This window comes from Thamnophis elegans, chromosome Z (assembly GCF_009769535.1).
Source record: "Thamnophis elegans isolate rThaEle1 chromosome Z, rThaEle1.pri, whole genome shotgun sequence".
Lineage (NCBI taxonomy): Eukaryota > Metazoa > Chordata > Lepidosauria > Squamata > Colubridae > Thamnophis > Thamnophis elegans.
Genome location: NC_045558.1, coordinates 139,643,414 through 139,658,660, shown reverse-complemented (window position 1 = coordinate 139,658,660; position 15,247 = coordinate 139,643,414). Strand labels below are relative to the sequence as shown.

General features: G+C 46.1%; 1 protein-coding gene across 1 annotated transcript in view; it reads left to right on the top strand.

The window, feature by feature from the left end:
• The window catches only part of SLC7A7 (solute carrier family 7 member 7), a 38,798-nt gene that overhangs the window by 5,411 nt on the left and 18,140 nt on the right, over positions 1-15,247 (top strand). Inside the window, exon 3 of the mRNA XM_032238139.1 lies at positions 12,615-12,740. Coding sequence (XP_032094030.1) covers positions 12,615-12,740 — 126 coding nt within the window. The remainder of the gene's footprint in view (positions 1-12,614; positions 12,741-15,247) is intronic.

Here is a 15,247-nt window from a genome sequence, read left to right as displayed (position 1 = left end):
AGCCAATTAATAAAAGGGTTTTTTGTCGGGACCAGGAGTTTGTTTCATGCTCTGAACACCAATCCCGGAGGCTGGGCATCTTGTTTAGGGAGCGATTCGGAGAGATTCTTGGCTCTGCCAAAGCTTGATTTCAGGCAGGGCGAAGGGCAGCTTGCTGCTCTGGTATCTAATCTCTCTCTCTCTCTCTCTCTCTCCTCTTATCTTGCCCTGACCTTCCTTCTCTTTTCTCCTGCAACGCCTTTAGTTGAGACGTTGAATCCTGAAAGGATTAAGATGCCAGCTTTGTCCCAAAGACCCACGAGGGCTTCTGTTTGAACTGTGAGACTCCCACAGTTGCATCTTCAACCAGTTTTATTTTTTACTTGCCTTCGGCGTGGCAGGGAATAGAATCGTAGTTACCTCGCCTCTTTACCATAGGAAGTTTTTCCCAGACAGGACCTGCTTATTTTTCCCCCTTATCCTGATTCCATTCTCCTGGTGGGCCTATGAGTCAGGCATCTGTGATAAGGCTTTTTTTTTTTTTTTTTTTGCTCTTTTCTTTGATCAGTCCTGGATTTGGGGGTGGTTCAGGGCGACGCAACTCCTCCTTTGAAAGTTCCAAGCTCCAGAGACGTGATTTCTGAATAACAGAGTTGGAAGGGACCTTGGAGGCCTTCTAGTCCAACCCCCTGCTCAGGCAGGAAACCCTACACCACTTCGGACAAATGGTTATTCAACCTCTTCTTTCAAAAACTTCCAGAGTTTTTCATTCTGGAGGGCAAATTCTGTTCCACTGATTCATTGTTCTAACTGTCAGGAAATTTCTCCTTATTTCTAAGTTGCTTCTCTCCTTGATTAGTTTCCACCCATTGCTTCTTGTCCTGCCCTCAGGTGCTTTGGAAAATAGCTTGACTCCCTCTTCTTTGTGGCAACCCCTGAGATATTGGAAGACTGCTATCATGTCTCCCTTAGTCCTTCATTAAACTAGACATACCCAGTTCCTGCAACCGTTCCTCATATGTTTTACCCTCCAGTCCCCTAATCCTTTTGGTTGCTCTTCTCTGCACTCTTTCTAGAGTCTCCACATCTTTTCTACATTGTGGTGACCAAAACTGAATGCCGTATTCCAAGTATGGCCTTACCAAGACCTTATAAAGTGGTATTAACATTTCACGTGATCTTGATTCTATCCCTCTGTTGATGCAGCCTAGAACTGTGTTGGCTTTTTTAGCAGCTGCTGCACACGGCTGGCTCTTATTTAAATGGTTGTCCACTAGGACTCCAAAATCCCTCTCACAGTTACTAATATTGAGCAAGGTACCACCTATACTGTCCCTGTGCATTTCGTTTTTCTAAATGTAGAATCTTACTTTTCTCACCCTTGAATTTCATTTTCTTAGATAGTGCCCAATGTCCAAGTTTGTCAAGATCCTTCTGTATCTTAAGCCTATCTTCTGGAGTGTTGGCTATTCCTGCCAGCTTGGTGTCATCTGCAAATTTGATGAGTTCCCCATTTATTCCCTCATCCAAATCATTGATGAAGATGTTGAAGGGTACTGGGCCTAAAACAGAGCCTTGGGGTTCTCCACTGCATTTTAGCTATGCAATTTGGGGTGAACGCAGAATGATTTTCCAGAGGGAAAATTGCAGACTACCTGAACCCAGGAGAACTACTCTGGTGGCCCTGAGGACACAGATCAACCTCCAAGTGCTTCAACGACCCTCTAAAAAGGATGCAAAGGACCAGTTGTCTACAAGGATATCTGTTTCTCCCCACATCCATCCAGTCAGAGCTGAAGAAGCTTCTTAGATGAGAAGCAAAACAGCTTCAAAAAGAAAAAAACAAGAAAGTCCAGTTGCTTCCTGAAAAACTGTGACTTGGGTGACTTGAGAATCTCTTTCCATCGTGACTCAAAGTCTGGTGACCTCCCAGGTCTTTTCTGCTGCTCGCGCTCCTCTTCCCTCTTTTACTCAGCGGGTTGTTTTCGGGAAGCCGGCTTCTTCAGCCGAGGGCCAGGCAGAGCCTGCTGAATTGGCAAGCGCTGTCTGGAAGCAGACGGCGAGAAGTGCAGCGTCAGGCTCCCCTCCGAAAGACACGCGGGTTGCAACACAGGAATGTGACTGGCAGCGTGTGGGTTGAGGGCTTAGGCAGCAAAACGGAGTTACTCGGGGTGAGAGGAAGGGGAAGGGTGGATGGTGGGAGCTGGAACACTTTTCCCCTTTGCTTTATCGTCATTGCATCTTATACAACGAAATCCAATGCGATCGTCAGTGTACAATGACAGTTCAGGAATCCCGTGCCGTCACCAACAGCACTCAACATGTAGTCCTCAATGAAACTGCATTTACATGGAGGGAAGTATGCAGTGGAGTACTCCAAGGCTCTGTTTTAGGCTTAGAAGGACTCTTCAACATCCTCATCACTGACTTGGATGAGGGGATAAATGGGGAACTCATCAAATTTGCAGATGACACCAAGCTGGCAGGAATAGCCAACGCTCCAGAAGACAGGCTTAAGATACAGAAGGATCGTGACAAACTTGAACATTGGGCACTATCTAACAAAACGAAATTCAATGGTGAAAAGAGTAAGCTTCTACATTTAGGCAAGAAAAATGAAATGCACAGGTACAGTATAGGTGGCACCTTGCTCAATAGTAGCAACTGTGAAAGGGATCTTGGAGTCCTAGTAGACAACCATTTAAATAGGAGCCAGCCATGTGCAGCAGCTGCCAAAAAAGCCAACACAGTTCTAGGCTACATAAACAGAGGGATAGAATCAAGATCACGTGAAGGGTTAATACCACTTACAAGGCCTTGGTAAGGCCACACTTGGAATACGGCATTCAGTTTTGGTCACCACGATGTAGAAAAGATGTGGAGACTCTGGAAAGAGTGCAGAGAAGAGCAACCAATAGGATTAGGGGACTGGAGGCTAAAACATAGGAAGAACAGTTGCAGGAACTGGGTATGTCTAGTTTAATGGAAAGGACTAGGGGAGACATGATAGCAGTCTTCCAATATCTCAGGGGTTGCCACAAAGAAGAGGGAGTCAAACTATTTTCTAAGGCACCTGAGGGCAGAACAAGAAGCAATGGGTGGAAACTAATCAAGGAGAGAAGCAACTTAGAACTGAGGAGAAATTTCCTGACAGTTAGAACAATTAATCAATGGAACAGAAGTTGCCTCCAGTAGTTGTGAATGCCCCAACACTGCAAGTCTTTAAGAAGATAGCCATTTGTCTGAAATGGTGTAGGGTTTCCTGCTTAGGCAGAGGGTTGGACTAGAAGACCTCCAAGGTCCCTTCCAACTCTGCTATTGTCTTGTATTATTGTATTAAGCACACCATCAGGTAGCGTCTGCTTTCCTCATTGACTCGGCTTTATTGGAAGCCGGCAGGGAAGATCGCAAGTGGTAATGATGTGATTGCAGCAAGCTGTGCCAATTGCAACTGTGTGCAGGTTTCTTCCAACAGCTTTGTAAATCCTTAGTAAGGCCACACCTGGAGCACTGCATCCAATTTTGGTCACCAACATTACAAAAAGAGATCTTGAGAGTTTAGAAAAAGTGCAGAGAAGAGCAATGAAGATGATTAAAAGCCCAGAGAGTAAACATTATACAAAGAACGGTTGCAGGAATTGGGTATGGCTGGCCTAGAGAAAAGAAGGAGGGGGGGGCGCATGATGGCAATATTCCAGTATTTGAAAGGCTGCCACAAAGAGGAGTGGGGGTGTGTCAATTTATTTTCCAAAGCACCTGAGGGCAGGATAGAAGACAATGGAATGAAAACTCATCAAGGAGAGAAGCCACCTGTAATTAAGGAGAAACTTCTTAACAGTGAGGACAATTAACCAGTGGAACAGCTTGCCACCTGAAATTGTGGGTGCTCCATCACTGGAAGTTTTGAAGAGACTGGATAGCCGCTTGTCTGGAATGGTAGAGCAGGGGTATCAAACTCAAGGTCCGGGGGCCCCGGATTCGGCCCACATGGTTCTTAGATCTGGCCCGCGGGGCCACCCTGGAAATGGCAAAACGGCCCTCCTGAGCTCCACTTTCACTGGCAGAGGGCTGCAGGAGGCCATCACAGCCGAAAACGGAGCTCGGGACTCTGTTTTTCCTGGCAGAGTGCTCGGGCCACTAGCGCCCTCCTTATAAGTGACGTCAAGCTGGCCGCGCCCACCCCAGCCTGCGAGAAGATTTTGCTGGTCTGCAGAAAAATCATTTGCATTTTTTGATAGTGCACTAAATCAGGGGTCCTCAAAGCGACGGCCCCTGGGCTGGATATGTGCAATGAACGCTTGTCTTGCTGCAGAGAGTCACAACTTTTTTGTGCGAGTTGGAGTGGGGGGGGGGCAGAAATTCCGACTTGGGGTCTGCTTCATCCTCCTGGTAGGGGGCTTTGGGCGAAGGCTGGAGGGAAACACTGCTGGTGGTGAAGAGCCGGAGGGCCTCGTTCCAGTGGGACTGCATCATGGGCTGGAACTGGCCGACCATCTCAGCCCGCTGAGCCTCCGGGTGCTGGTACCTGGTCTTGCACTCCTGCAGATCTTCCTTCTGCTTGGAAAGCCCATATTCCTAGTCCTCAGTGAGGTGCTTCTGTTGAGCCTCCTTCTCGGCCAGATCCAATTTGAACTGAGCTAGCTGTTTTGCCAACTCTTTCTCATGGTGGCTACTTAACTCCAACAACTGCTTCCTGTTGGGGCCCTAAGGAGCCCGGGTGGGCAGGCAAGGAGTGGCTGGGAGGGAAGGGGCGAGTAGAGGCTTGTGAGATACCCGTCGACGTGAATGACATCAAGCTGGCCACGCTCACCTAATCGCATGCTCACCTAGCCGGTCATTAGGCAGATCATATTAGCGGTCCGCGGGATTTAAAATTATGAATTTAAACGGTCCCTGAGGTCCGTAAGCTTGGTGAGGCCTGGACTAGAAGACCTCCAAGGGTCCCTCCCAGTTCTATTCAGATCGATCGATTGAAAAGGACAGATGCTCGGAGCCGGGGCTGGGGGATGGCCGCCGAGTTTGCGCGGGGTGAAGGCCAGAGCGGAGGCCAACCACAGCCAAAACCTCTCTCTCTGCCTCTTCCGGAGCCGCCCACATCCCTGACTTTAGCGCCCCAAATCCAACCAAAAGCTGAAACTGGAGGCTGAGTGTAGGCAAGCCGCAAAAGATGGAACGAAAGGTCCGTTTCTCATTACCCGAGACAACCCCGGGCTGATGTTTTGAACGCCGTCCTCCATCCTGACCTCCGGAGCTGTGTCACTTGATAAAGCTCGTCTAGGAATTCACCGCAGAGCTAACCTCTTGACTCGAGGCTGTTCCTCTCCTCCCCGCTACCCCCCTCCACTGCTTAGGTCTTCGGCCTGAGTTGGAGACGGAAGCTGGCTTTCTTCGGAGCCGGAGGCCCCCTATTGGTGGTCAGAGAGATCTGTTGGGTCTGAGCCGCCGCCCGCACCACATGCAATAGAGGTTGGAGGGTGGGGCTGGGGGTGAGACCCCGGGTGCTCTCTGAGCTGGGTTGGTTTCCTTGCAGACGATGCATGGCCCAACTAGGGAACGTCAGCATTTGCTAGCAGGGAGCGGGGGTTTGCTCTCTGTTTATAGACACAGGGCTTATCTTGTCAGTGTTGGTGGGTGTTTCTTGATGGTCCCTTGATGAGAAACCTTGATATACCTAATATATAAACAGAGAGCAAACCCCACTCCCTTCTAGCACTGATGATGTTACCTAGTTGGGTAATGAAATGTCTGCAAGAAAACCACCAAGCTCAGAGAGCACCAAGGACCCTACAGTCCTCCTCCATTCTCCTCCTCCTCCTCCTCCTCCTCCTCCTCCTCCTCCTCCTCCTCCTCCTCCTCTCCACAAACCTCCCTCCTTTCTAACACTGATGATGTTACCTAGTTGGGTCATGAAATGTCTCCAAGAAAACCACCAAGCTCAGAGAGCACCAAGGACCCCACAGTCCTCCTCCATTCCTCCTCCTCCTCCTCCTCCTCCTCCTCTTCTTCCCAAGCCTCACTCCCTTCTAACACTGATGATGTTACCTAGTTGGTCATGAAATGTCTCCAAGAAAACCACCAAGCTCAGAGAGCACCAAGGACCCCACAGTCCTCCTCCATCCCCCCCCTCCTCCTCCTCCTCCTCCTCTTCTTCCCAAGCCTCACTCCCTTCTAACACTGATGATGTTACCTAGTTGGTCATGAAATGTCTCCAAGAAAACCACCAAGCTCAGAGAGCACCAAGGACCCCACAGTCCTCCTCCTCTCTTCCTCCTCCTCTTTTACCTCCCCTTCTTCCTCTTCCTCCCCCTTTCCTCCTCCTCTTCCTCCTCCCTCTTCCTCCTCTTCCTCCCCTTCTTCCTTCTCCTCCTGTTCCTCCCAAGCCCCACTCCCTTCTAGCGCTGATGATGTTATCTAGTTGGGTAATGAAATGTCTGCAAGAAAACATCAAGCTCAGAGAGTACTAAGGTCTCCACAGTCGTCGTCGTCGTCCTCCTCCTCCTCCTCCTCCACCACCACCACCACCTCCTTCACCTCCTCCACCTCCTTCTCCCACCCCCTCCTCGTCCTCCTCCTGTACTGATGTTACCTAGTTGGATCATGAAATGTCTACAAGAAAAGGACTCCATAGTTTTCGTCTATGCAGGGCTCCATAGTTGTCGTTGTCCTCTTCCTCCTCTCCACAAACCCCATTCACGTCTAGCACTGATGATGTTACCTAGTTGGATCATAAAATGCCTGCAAGGAAACCACCAAGCTCAGAGAGCACCAAGGACCCCACAGTCCTCCTCTCCACAAACTCCATTCACACCTAATGATGTTACCTAGTTGGATTGTGAAACGCCTGCAAGGAACCACCAAGCTCAGAGAGCACCAAGGACCCCCCAGTCCTTCTCCTCCTCTCTATAAACCCCATTCACACCTGATGATGTTACCTAGTTGGATCGTGAAACGCCTGCAAAGAAACCACCAAGCTCAGAGAGCACCAAGGACCCCACAGTCCTTCTCCTCCTCCCTGTTCTGTCCTCTCCACAGACCCCCACCCACTTCTACTACAGCACTGATGATGTTACCTAGTTTGGTTCGTGAGACGTCTGCAAGGAGTTAGAAAGGGGTGTCTTGAAATTAAAAGAATGAATGGAATTAAAAGAAAGAGACGAATCGGATTTCTATCAAATATGGGACTAGAATTTATAAGCGGCTGGAAAACAGAAGCCAAAACAGGAAATAGAAGTCTTTGTTCGTGTTTTTTCTAAACTAGTACTGAATAAAATCTAATTACTATCAAATTTAAAGTATGGACCCCAATGTAAATATAATGGTGATATGAACAATTAATATTATTAACGATTGTTAGTACAACTGTTATTACACTCTTAGGTTAAAACAGATAGGAAGGCAATTGAGAATGGAGAACTACAAAGGCTAAACATGTATGCCGATACAGAACGTTTTTATACTGTTATATTTGTCTTGTTTTTTTCTTTTTTTGTTGCATTTTTCCCTTGTTTTTAAAGGTAAACATGTTTAATTAATTTAAAAAAAGAAAGAAAAAAAGAAAGTGGTGGCTTGAACTTGGAATTTATAGCTTAGAGGCTGTTCCTTGGCTCAGCTCTCTTCTCGTCCTGGGGAGTGGATGGGAATGGGTGGGGTTTGGCCATCTGGCTCCAAGCCAAATCTTCCAGAATCTCCTGAGACACAACAACCCGTTCTTGGGATAAAGATCAAGGTTAGAAGAGAAGAACATTAAAAAAAAAAAAAGCAAAAAAGCAATAAGATCTGGATAAACAAGTTAATTTCAGTTCTGCGTCTTTGAACTTGTGATACCCAGAAAGATTAGGGCGTCTCCCACCTGGATTTAACTTCGCGGCGCTCGCTGGCAACGGTTGTTTGGTAGCTGGCATCTCGGATTGGGGGTTGGGAAAAACAATGACTTTTGACGAAGGAATAGAAGGGGAACTTACCAAATTTGCGGAGGATATTAAACTTGCAGGAACAGCCAACAGCCGAGATCAGTGATGGTGCTGAAAAGGTCATGTTGAAATGTGCGTGTGCGCTCATTGGGGGCCGCACTCCAGAATAGCCGAATGTTTGGGTTCCGGTCTGCATGCGTGTCTAACGATCAGCTGGCTCGCGGGCATGTGCAGGCTGGTTTTCGGCACTGCCGTGTGGGCAAAGGGATCGCGCTACGGAAAAGCCAAACTTCCGGGTTCTAGCGTTCATGTGCGCCCGACAATCAACTAGCTGGCGTGCATGGGCACACCGGTTTTCGTCACCGTCGTGTGCACAAAGGACAACTGATTGTCGTGCGTGCATGCCCGCCAGAAACCCGGAAGGCAAACGGGCAAGCCCGCGCATGCCGGGTGACATGGCTTTGCGTGCCACTTTGGGCTTTTTGATTCTAGATCCATGATGGATCTAGACATTGATGGCAACCTCTCTGTGGGCACGTGAGCCATTGCCCCAGTTCAGCTCCACCGCGTATGCGCGTGCACCTCCCGCCGACCATCTGATTTTCGGGTCACTGCCGGTAGGGGGGGGGGGGGGGGTCAAGAGGGTCACACGAGCATGCATAGGGACAGAACAGCACCCCTGCCCTGTTTTTGGTCCCTGGAGGCGGCAGGAAGGCCTACTAGGCTCAAAACGGGGCATGAGGAGTTGCAGCCCCCCCCCCCACATGACCTGTTTTTGCTCCGAGGAGGCTGCAGGGAGGCCTACTAGGCCCAAAGCGGGGCGTGAGGAGTTGCAGCTCCCCCACACGACCTGTTTTTGCTCTGAGGAGGCTGCAGGGAGGCCTACTAGGCCCAAAATGGGACGTGAGGAGTTGCAGCCCACTCCCTCCCCACGGCCTGTTTTTGCTCCCAGAGGCTGCAGGAAGGCCTACTAGGCCCAAAACGGGGCATGAGGAGTTGCAGCCCCCCCACACGACCTGTTTTTGCTCCGAGGAGGCTGCAGGGAGGCCTACTAGGCCCAAAATGGGGCGTGAGGAATTGCAGCCCACTCCCTCCCCACGGCCTGTTTTTGCTCCCAGGAGGCTGTAGGAAGGCCTACTAGGCCCAAAACGGGGCATGAGGAGTTGCAGCCCCCCCACACGACCTGTTTTTGCTTCGAGGAGGCTGCAAACTAGGCCCAAAACGGGGCGTGAGGAGTTGCACCCCCCCCCCCCACGACCTGTTTTTGCTCCCAGGAGGCTGCAGGGAGGCCTACTAGGCCCAAAACGGGGCGTGAGGAATTGCAGCCCCCTCCCTCCCCACGGCCTGTTTTTGCTCCGAGGAGGCTGCAGGAAGGCCTACTAGGCCCAAAACGGGGCGTGAGGAGTTGCAGCCCCCCCACACGACCTGTTTTTGCTCCGAGGAGGCTGCAGGAAGGCCTACTAGGCCCAAAACGGGGTGAGAGGTGTTGCTGCCCCCCCCCCCCCCCCCAGCCTGTTTTTAATCCTAGGAGACTGCAGGAAGGCCTACTAGGCCCAAAACGGGGTAAATTGTAAATTTAATGGATTTATATGCCGACCAATCCCGAAGGACTCCGGGCAGCTTACAAAATACAGGGCTAAAAAGATAAAAAGTTAAAATAAGGAAAGAGAAAACAGATTAAAAAGCAACATCATCATACATTCAATCTAGGTGGGGCTGGACCTCATTCATGAGGTCAACAGCCCCAGGCCTGCCGGAATAGCCAGGTTTTTGTGGCCTTACGGAAGGCCGAGAGAGTGGGAAGGGTCCGGATCTCTGGGGGTAGATCGTTCCACAGGGCCGGGTCAGCTACAGAGAAGGCCCTCCCCTGAGGAGTCGCCAGCCGGCATTGTCCGCTCGACGGCACCCGGAGAAGGCCCATCCTCTGAGATCTTATCGGCCGCTGGGAGGTATGCGGCAGGAGGCGGTCTCGCAGATATCCGGGTCCTAGGCCATGTAGGGCTTTAAAGGTGATCACCAGCACCTTGAAGCGCGTTCGGAGACCGATAGGAAGCCAGTGCAGCTCGCGGAGGATAGGTGTGAGGAGTTGCAGCGCCCCCCCCTCCCCCTGGCCTCTTTTTGCTCCCAGGAGGCTGCAGGGAGGGCTATTAGGCCCAAAATGGGGTGTGGAGTGTGTGTGTCATGCACGCATGAGCAGGGGTGCATGGTGTGTGTGTGTGTGTGTGTGTGTGTGTGTGACGCGCCCTAGATAACAGGTTCAAGATCCAGTTTGATCTCGACCGACTCGAACCCTGGGCCCTCTCTAAGAAAACGAAATTCAATGTAGAGAAAAGTCAAGTCTACATTTAGGCAAGAAAAACCAAAAGGATAAAAGAAGGATAAAGTTTACTCCTCAGCTATTCTTACTAGGTATATGTACTGACTTTACAGTGATAGAGACTAACTTGAGTCTGCATCTAATAACGGCAGCAAGACTGTTGGTGGCGCAATACTGGAAGAAGGAAGACTTGCCTACAACTCAAGAATGGACATTGAAAGTTACAAACTTAGCCGAGATGGCTAAAATATCGGCATATCTTAAAGATCACTCAAATGAGAGATATAAACGAGACTGGAAAAAATGGATTGACTATATACAAAATAAATATGGGACCAAGAAATTCCAGTTAGCCTATGCTTAAGATCAGAAATGATTTACATTGTTTAAAGTTGGTTCAGCAAGAAGAAGCTAAGGTCAATGTAGAATGTTATTAATTTTATTTATTTCTTTTTTTTTCTCAATAGATTTTAGACTGTGTTTGTTAGAAATCTATACCGTGTACAGGTTCTGGGAAGTCGGGGGGGGGGGAGGTGGAGGGGGGTTGGGGGAGAGGGTGGAGGGAGGGAGGGGTATATCTTAGGCTAGACAAGAATTTGGTGGTAAACTAGAATTATTTTGACATACAAAAAATTGTACTTCGATGTGTTACTGATTGAGGAATGATGAAATGTTTGCCTTAAAAGAAATAAAACTTTTGAAACAAGAAAAACCAAAAGGACTCATCTAGACTGGGTGAAAACAAACTTCCTAGCAGTCACTGTAAGAGGGATCTTAGTGGACAACCGGCTAAACGATGGGACTTGTAGTCCACGCCATTGAGAAAACCCCAAGGCTGGATAAGTAACTGCTGTGCTTCCGAAAAGAAAAAAAAATCTGTTATCTGGGACTTTGGGTCTTATCAACCGAGTCCAACCCACTCCTCTTCCCAGCAGGCCGGTTAACTGATTGAGCTCCCTGTCTTTGCTGAGGGATTGCTTCAGAATTCAGAATGACTCAGAAACAGGAGGAAATGCAAGATCAAAAGCCCAGGACGGGCTGCGGGGCAGGAGTTGAAATCCACAGTAGCCTCCGTCAAGCTTCAGTGGGACCGAAGCCAACAACACATCACGGGCTCTGATTGAAGAGCTGCTTTGGGAGGAAAAGACTTAATAAAATAAAATAAATAAAATTATAACACAACATAGCATAGCATAGCATAACAAATATAAAATAAATAAAATACAATGCAATAAAATAAAATAAATTGTAATATAATAAAATAGATAATAATATAATAATCATAACAACATAACATAGCATAAATAATAACATAAAATAAAATACAATGCAATAAAAGAAAATAAATTGTAATATAATATAAAACATAATAAAAGAAAATAAATTGTAATATAATATTATAATATAATATATTATAATATATTATAATATAATATAATAATGTAATGTAATGTAATGTAATGTAATATAATATAATATAATATAATATAATATAATATAATATAATATAATATAATATAATATAATATAATATAATATAATATAATATAATATAATATAATATAATATAATATAATATAATATAATATAATATAATATAATATAATAAATATATAATAAGAATACAATACAATGCAATATAATTACAATATATAATATAATAATCATAACAACATAACATAAATATTAAATAATAACATAAAATAAAATAAATTATAATAAAATAAAGTATAATGTAATATAATAAAATAAACTATAATATAATATAAAATAATAATAACAAATATTAAATAATAAAATAAAAATGAAATAAAATAATAAAGTAAAATAATAATAATAAAATAAAATAATACATAAAATAATATAAAATAATAAAATAAATATAAAATAATAAAGTAAAATAAAATAATAAAATAATAAAACAATAAAATAAAACAATAAAATAATAAAATAAAATAAAATAAAATAATAAAAAAATAAAATAAAAAAATAAAAAAATGAAATGAAATGAACTAATAAAATATAAAATAGATGAATAATAAATAAAATAAAAATAAAATAGAAAATACCAAAATAAAATATTAAAAAAAGTTATTTTGGTCACAGAAACAAAATTCAGAGGCCTGACTCTTATTTATGATGTGTCCTGGAGGGGCGGGGATTGTCACATGATCCTTTTTCGCGACTTTCTGACGAGCGAAGTCAACGGGGAGGCCGGATTCACTTAATGACCGCGTGACTAATTGAAGCACTGCCAAGATTCCCTTAACCACTGTGGCAAAGAACAGTCACGAGATGGGGCAACATTTACCTAGGGACATAAATGTTGGGCTCGGCCGTGGTCATAACTTGAGGACCATTTGTACTTGGGAATGGGTATCATGGTTTCCTCCTCCTCTTGATTTCAGGCTTCCTGACTTTTGTGAACTGTGCCTACGTGAAGTGGGGAACCCGAGTCCAGGACCTGTCTACCTACGCCAAGGTGCTAGCCCTCATTGTCGTGATCATTGCAGGCATCGTCCGCATTGGACAAGGTACTAGTAACACTCTGGCTGTGGGGTGTCTATATTTTCTCTAAACTCTAGGGGTGGGAGGGAAGCTGGGGGTACCTTCACCCCAGGTGATAAGAGGGTGGTCAGGGCCAGGGGTCAGAAGTCTCCTGAAGCCTCTGAAGGGAGAAAAACAGCCCAACGGGCAACTTGGAAGTCCGTTCCCGAACTTCCAGTTTGCATGTGGGGCCGTTTATCGCCCTCCCCAGGCTCCTAGAAAGCCTCTGGAGATAGATAGGTAAATAGATAGATGATAGATAGATAGATAGATAGATAGATAGATAGATAGATAGATAGATAGATAGACAGACAGACAGACAGACAGACAGACAGACAGACAGACAGATGACACAGGATGGCTGGCTGGCTGGCTGGCTGGCTGGCTGGATGGATGGATAGATAGATGGATGGATGGATAGGTAGGTAGATAGGTACCGTATTTTCACCCATATAACCCGCGGGTTATATGCGGTTTTTACATGCACAGCGCCCCCCTGCGGGTTATATGCGTGGGCGGGGTATACGGAAAATATTTTACACGATCGGAGGCTTGCGCAGGCTTCTTTCTCCGTTTCTTCCCCCACCCCGATCTCAGCTGTTTCCTTCTCCTCCGTTCCTTTCCTCTTCCCCAGCTTGCGCAGGCTTCTTTCTCCGTTTCTTCCCCCACCCCGATCTCAGCTGTTTCCTTCTCCTCCGTTCCTTTCCTCTTCCCCAGCTTGCGCAGGCTTCTTTCTCCGTTTCTTCCCCCACCCCGATCTCAGCTGTTTCCTTCTCCTCCGTTCCTTTCCTCTTCCCCAGCTTGCGCAGGCTTCTTTCTCCGTTTCTTCCCCCACCCCGATCTCAGCTGTTTCCTTCTCCTCCGTTCCTTTCCTCTTCCCCAGCTTGCGCAGGCTTCTTTCTCCGTTTCTTCCCCCACCCCGATCTCAGCTGTTTCCTTCTCCTCCGTTCCTTTCCTCTTCCCCAGCTTGCGCAGGCTTCTTTCTCCGTTTCTTCCCCCCCCCATCTCAGCTGTTTCCCTTCTCTCTTACTCGTCGCGGGTTATATGCGTGGGCGGGGTATACGGAAAATATTTTACACGATCCCGAAAACCCGCGGGTTATTCGCGTGGGCGGGTTATTTGCGTGGGCGGGTTATATGGGTGAAAATACGGTAGGTAGATACCTTATTTCCCTGAAAATAAGACTTCCCCGTATAATAACCCCAATTGGGCTTTTGAGCGCAGGTCCTCCCCCGAAAATAAGCCCTCCCCAAAAATATTGCAACACGGCAGCAGCCATGAGGTGACCATGCTTGCTGCCTCTTGCACCTCAAAAATAATATGACCTCCCCAAATATGACATTGTCTTATTTTTGGGAAAACATGGTAGATAGGTAGGTAGGTAGGTAGGTAGGCAGGCAGGCAGGCAGGCAGGCAGGCAGGCAGGCAGGCAGGCAGGCAGGCAGGCAGGCAGGCAGGCAGGCAGACAGACAGACAGACAGACAGACAGACAGACAGATAGATAGATAGATAGATAGATAGATAGATAGATAGATAGATGATAGATAGATAATAGGTAGATAATAGGTAGCTAGGTGGGTAGTTAGGTTGATAAACAGATGACAGAGGATGGGTAGGTAGCAGTGGTGAGTTTCAAAAATTTTTGGAACCTCTTCTGTAGGTGTGGCCTGCTTTCCGGATCCACTGGTGGAACCTCTTCTAACTGGTTCGGTAGATTTGACGAACCGGCTCTACCGAATAGGTGCAAACTGGTAGGAACCCACCTCTGGTAGGTAGGTAGGTAGGTAGGTAGGTAGGTAGGTAGGTAGGTAGGTAGATAGATAGATAGATAGATAGATAGATAGATAGATAGATAGATAGATAGATAGATAGAAGGTAGGTAGGTTAATAAACAGATGACACAGGATGGATAGGTAGGTAGGTAGGTAGGTAGGTAGATAGATAGATAGATAGATAGATAGATAGATAGATAGATAAATAGATAGAATGATAGATAGATCAATAGTTAGATAGATAGATAGATAGGTAGGTAGGTAGGTAGGTAGGTAGGTAGGTAGGTAGATAGATAGATAGATAGATAGATAGATAGATAGATAGATAGATAGATAGATAGAGGTAGACAAATAGATAGATAGATAGATAGATAGATAGATAGATAGATAATAGGTAGGTAGATAGATAGATGATAGATAGATGGATAGATAGATAGATAGAAAGATAGAAAGATAGAAAGATAGAAAGATAGAAAGATAGAAAGATAGAAAGATAGAAAGATAGAAAGATAGAAAGATAGAAAGATAGAAAGATAGAAAGATAGAAAGATAGAAAGATAGAAAGATAGAAAGATAGAAAGATAGAAAGATAGAATGATAGATAGATAATAGGTAGGTAGGTAGATAGAGTTAGATAGATAATAGGTAGGTGGGTAGATATAGATAGAATGATAGATAATAGGTAGGTAGGTAGGTAGGTAGGTAGGTAGGTAGGTAGATAG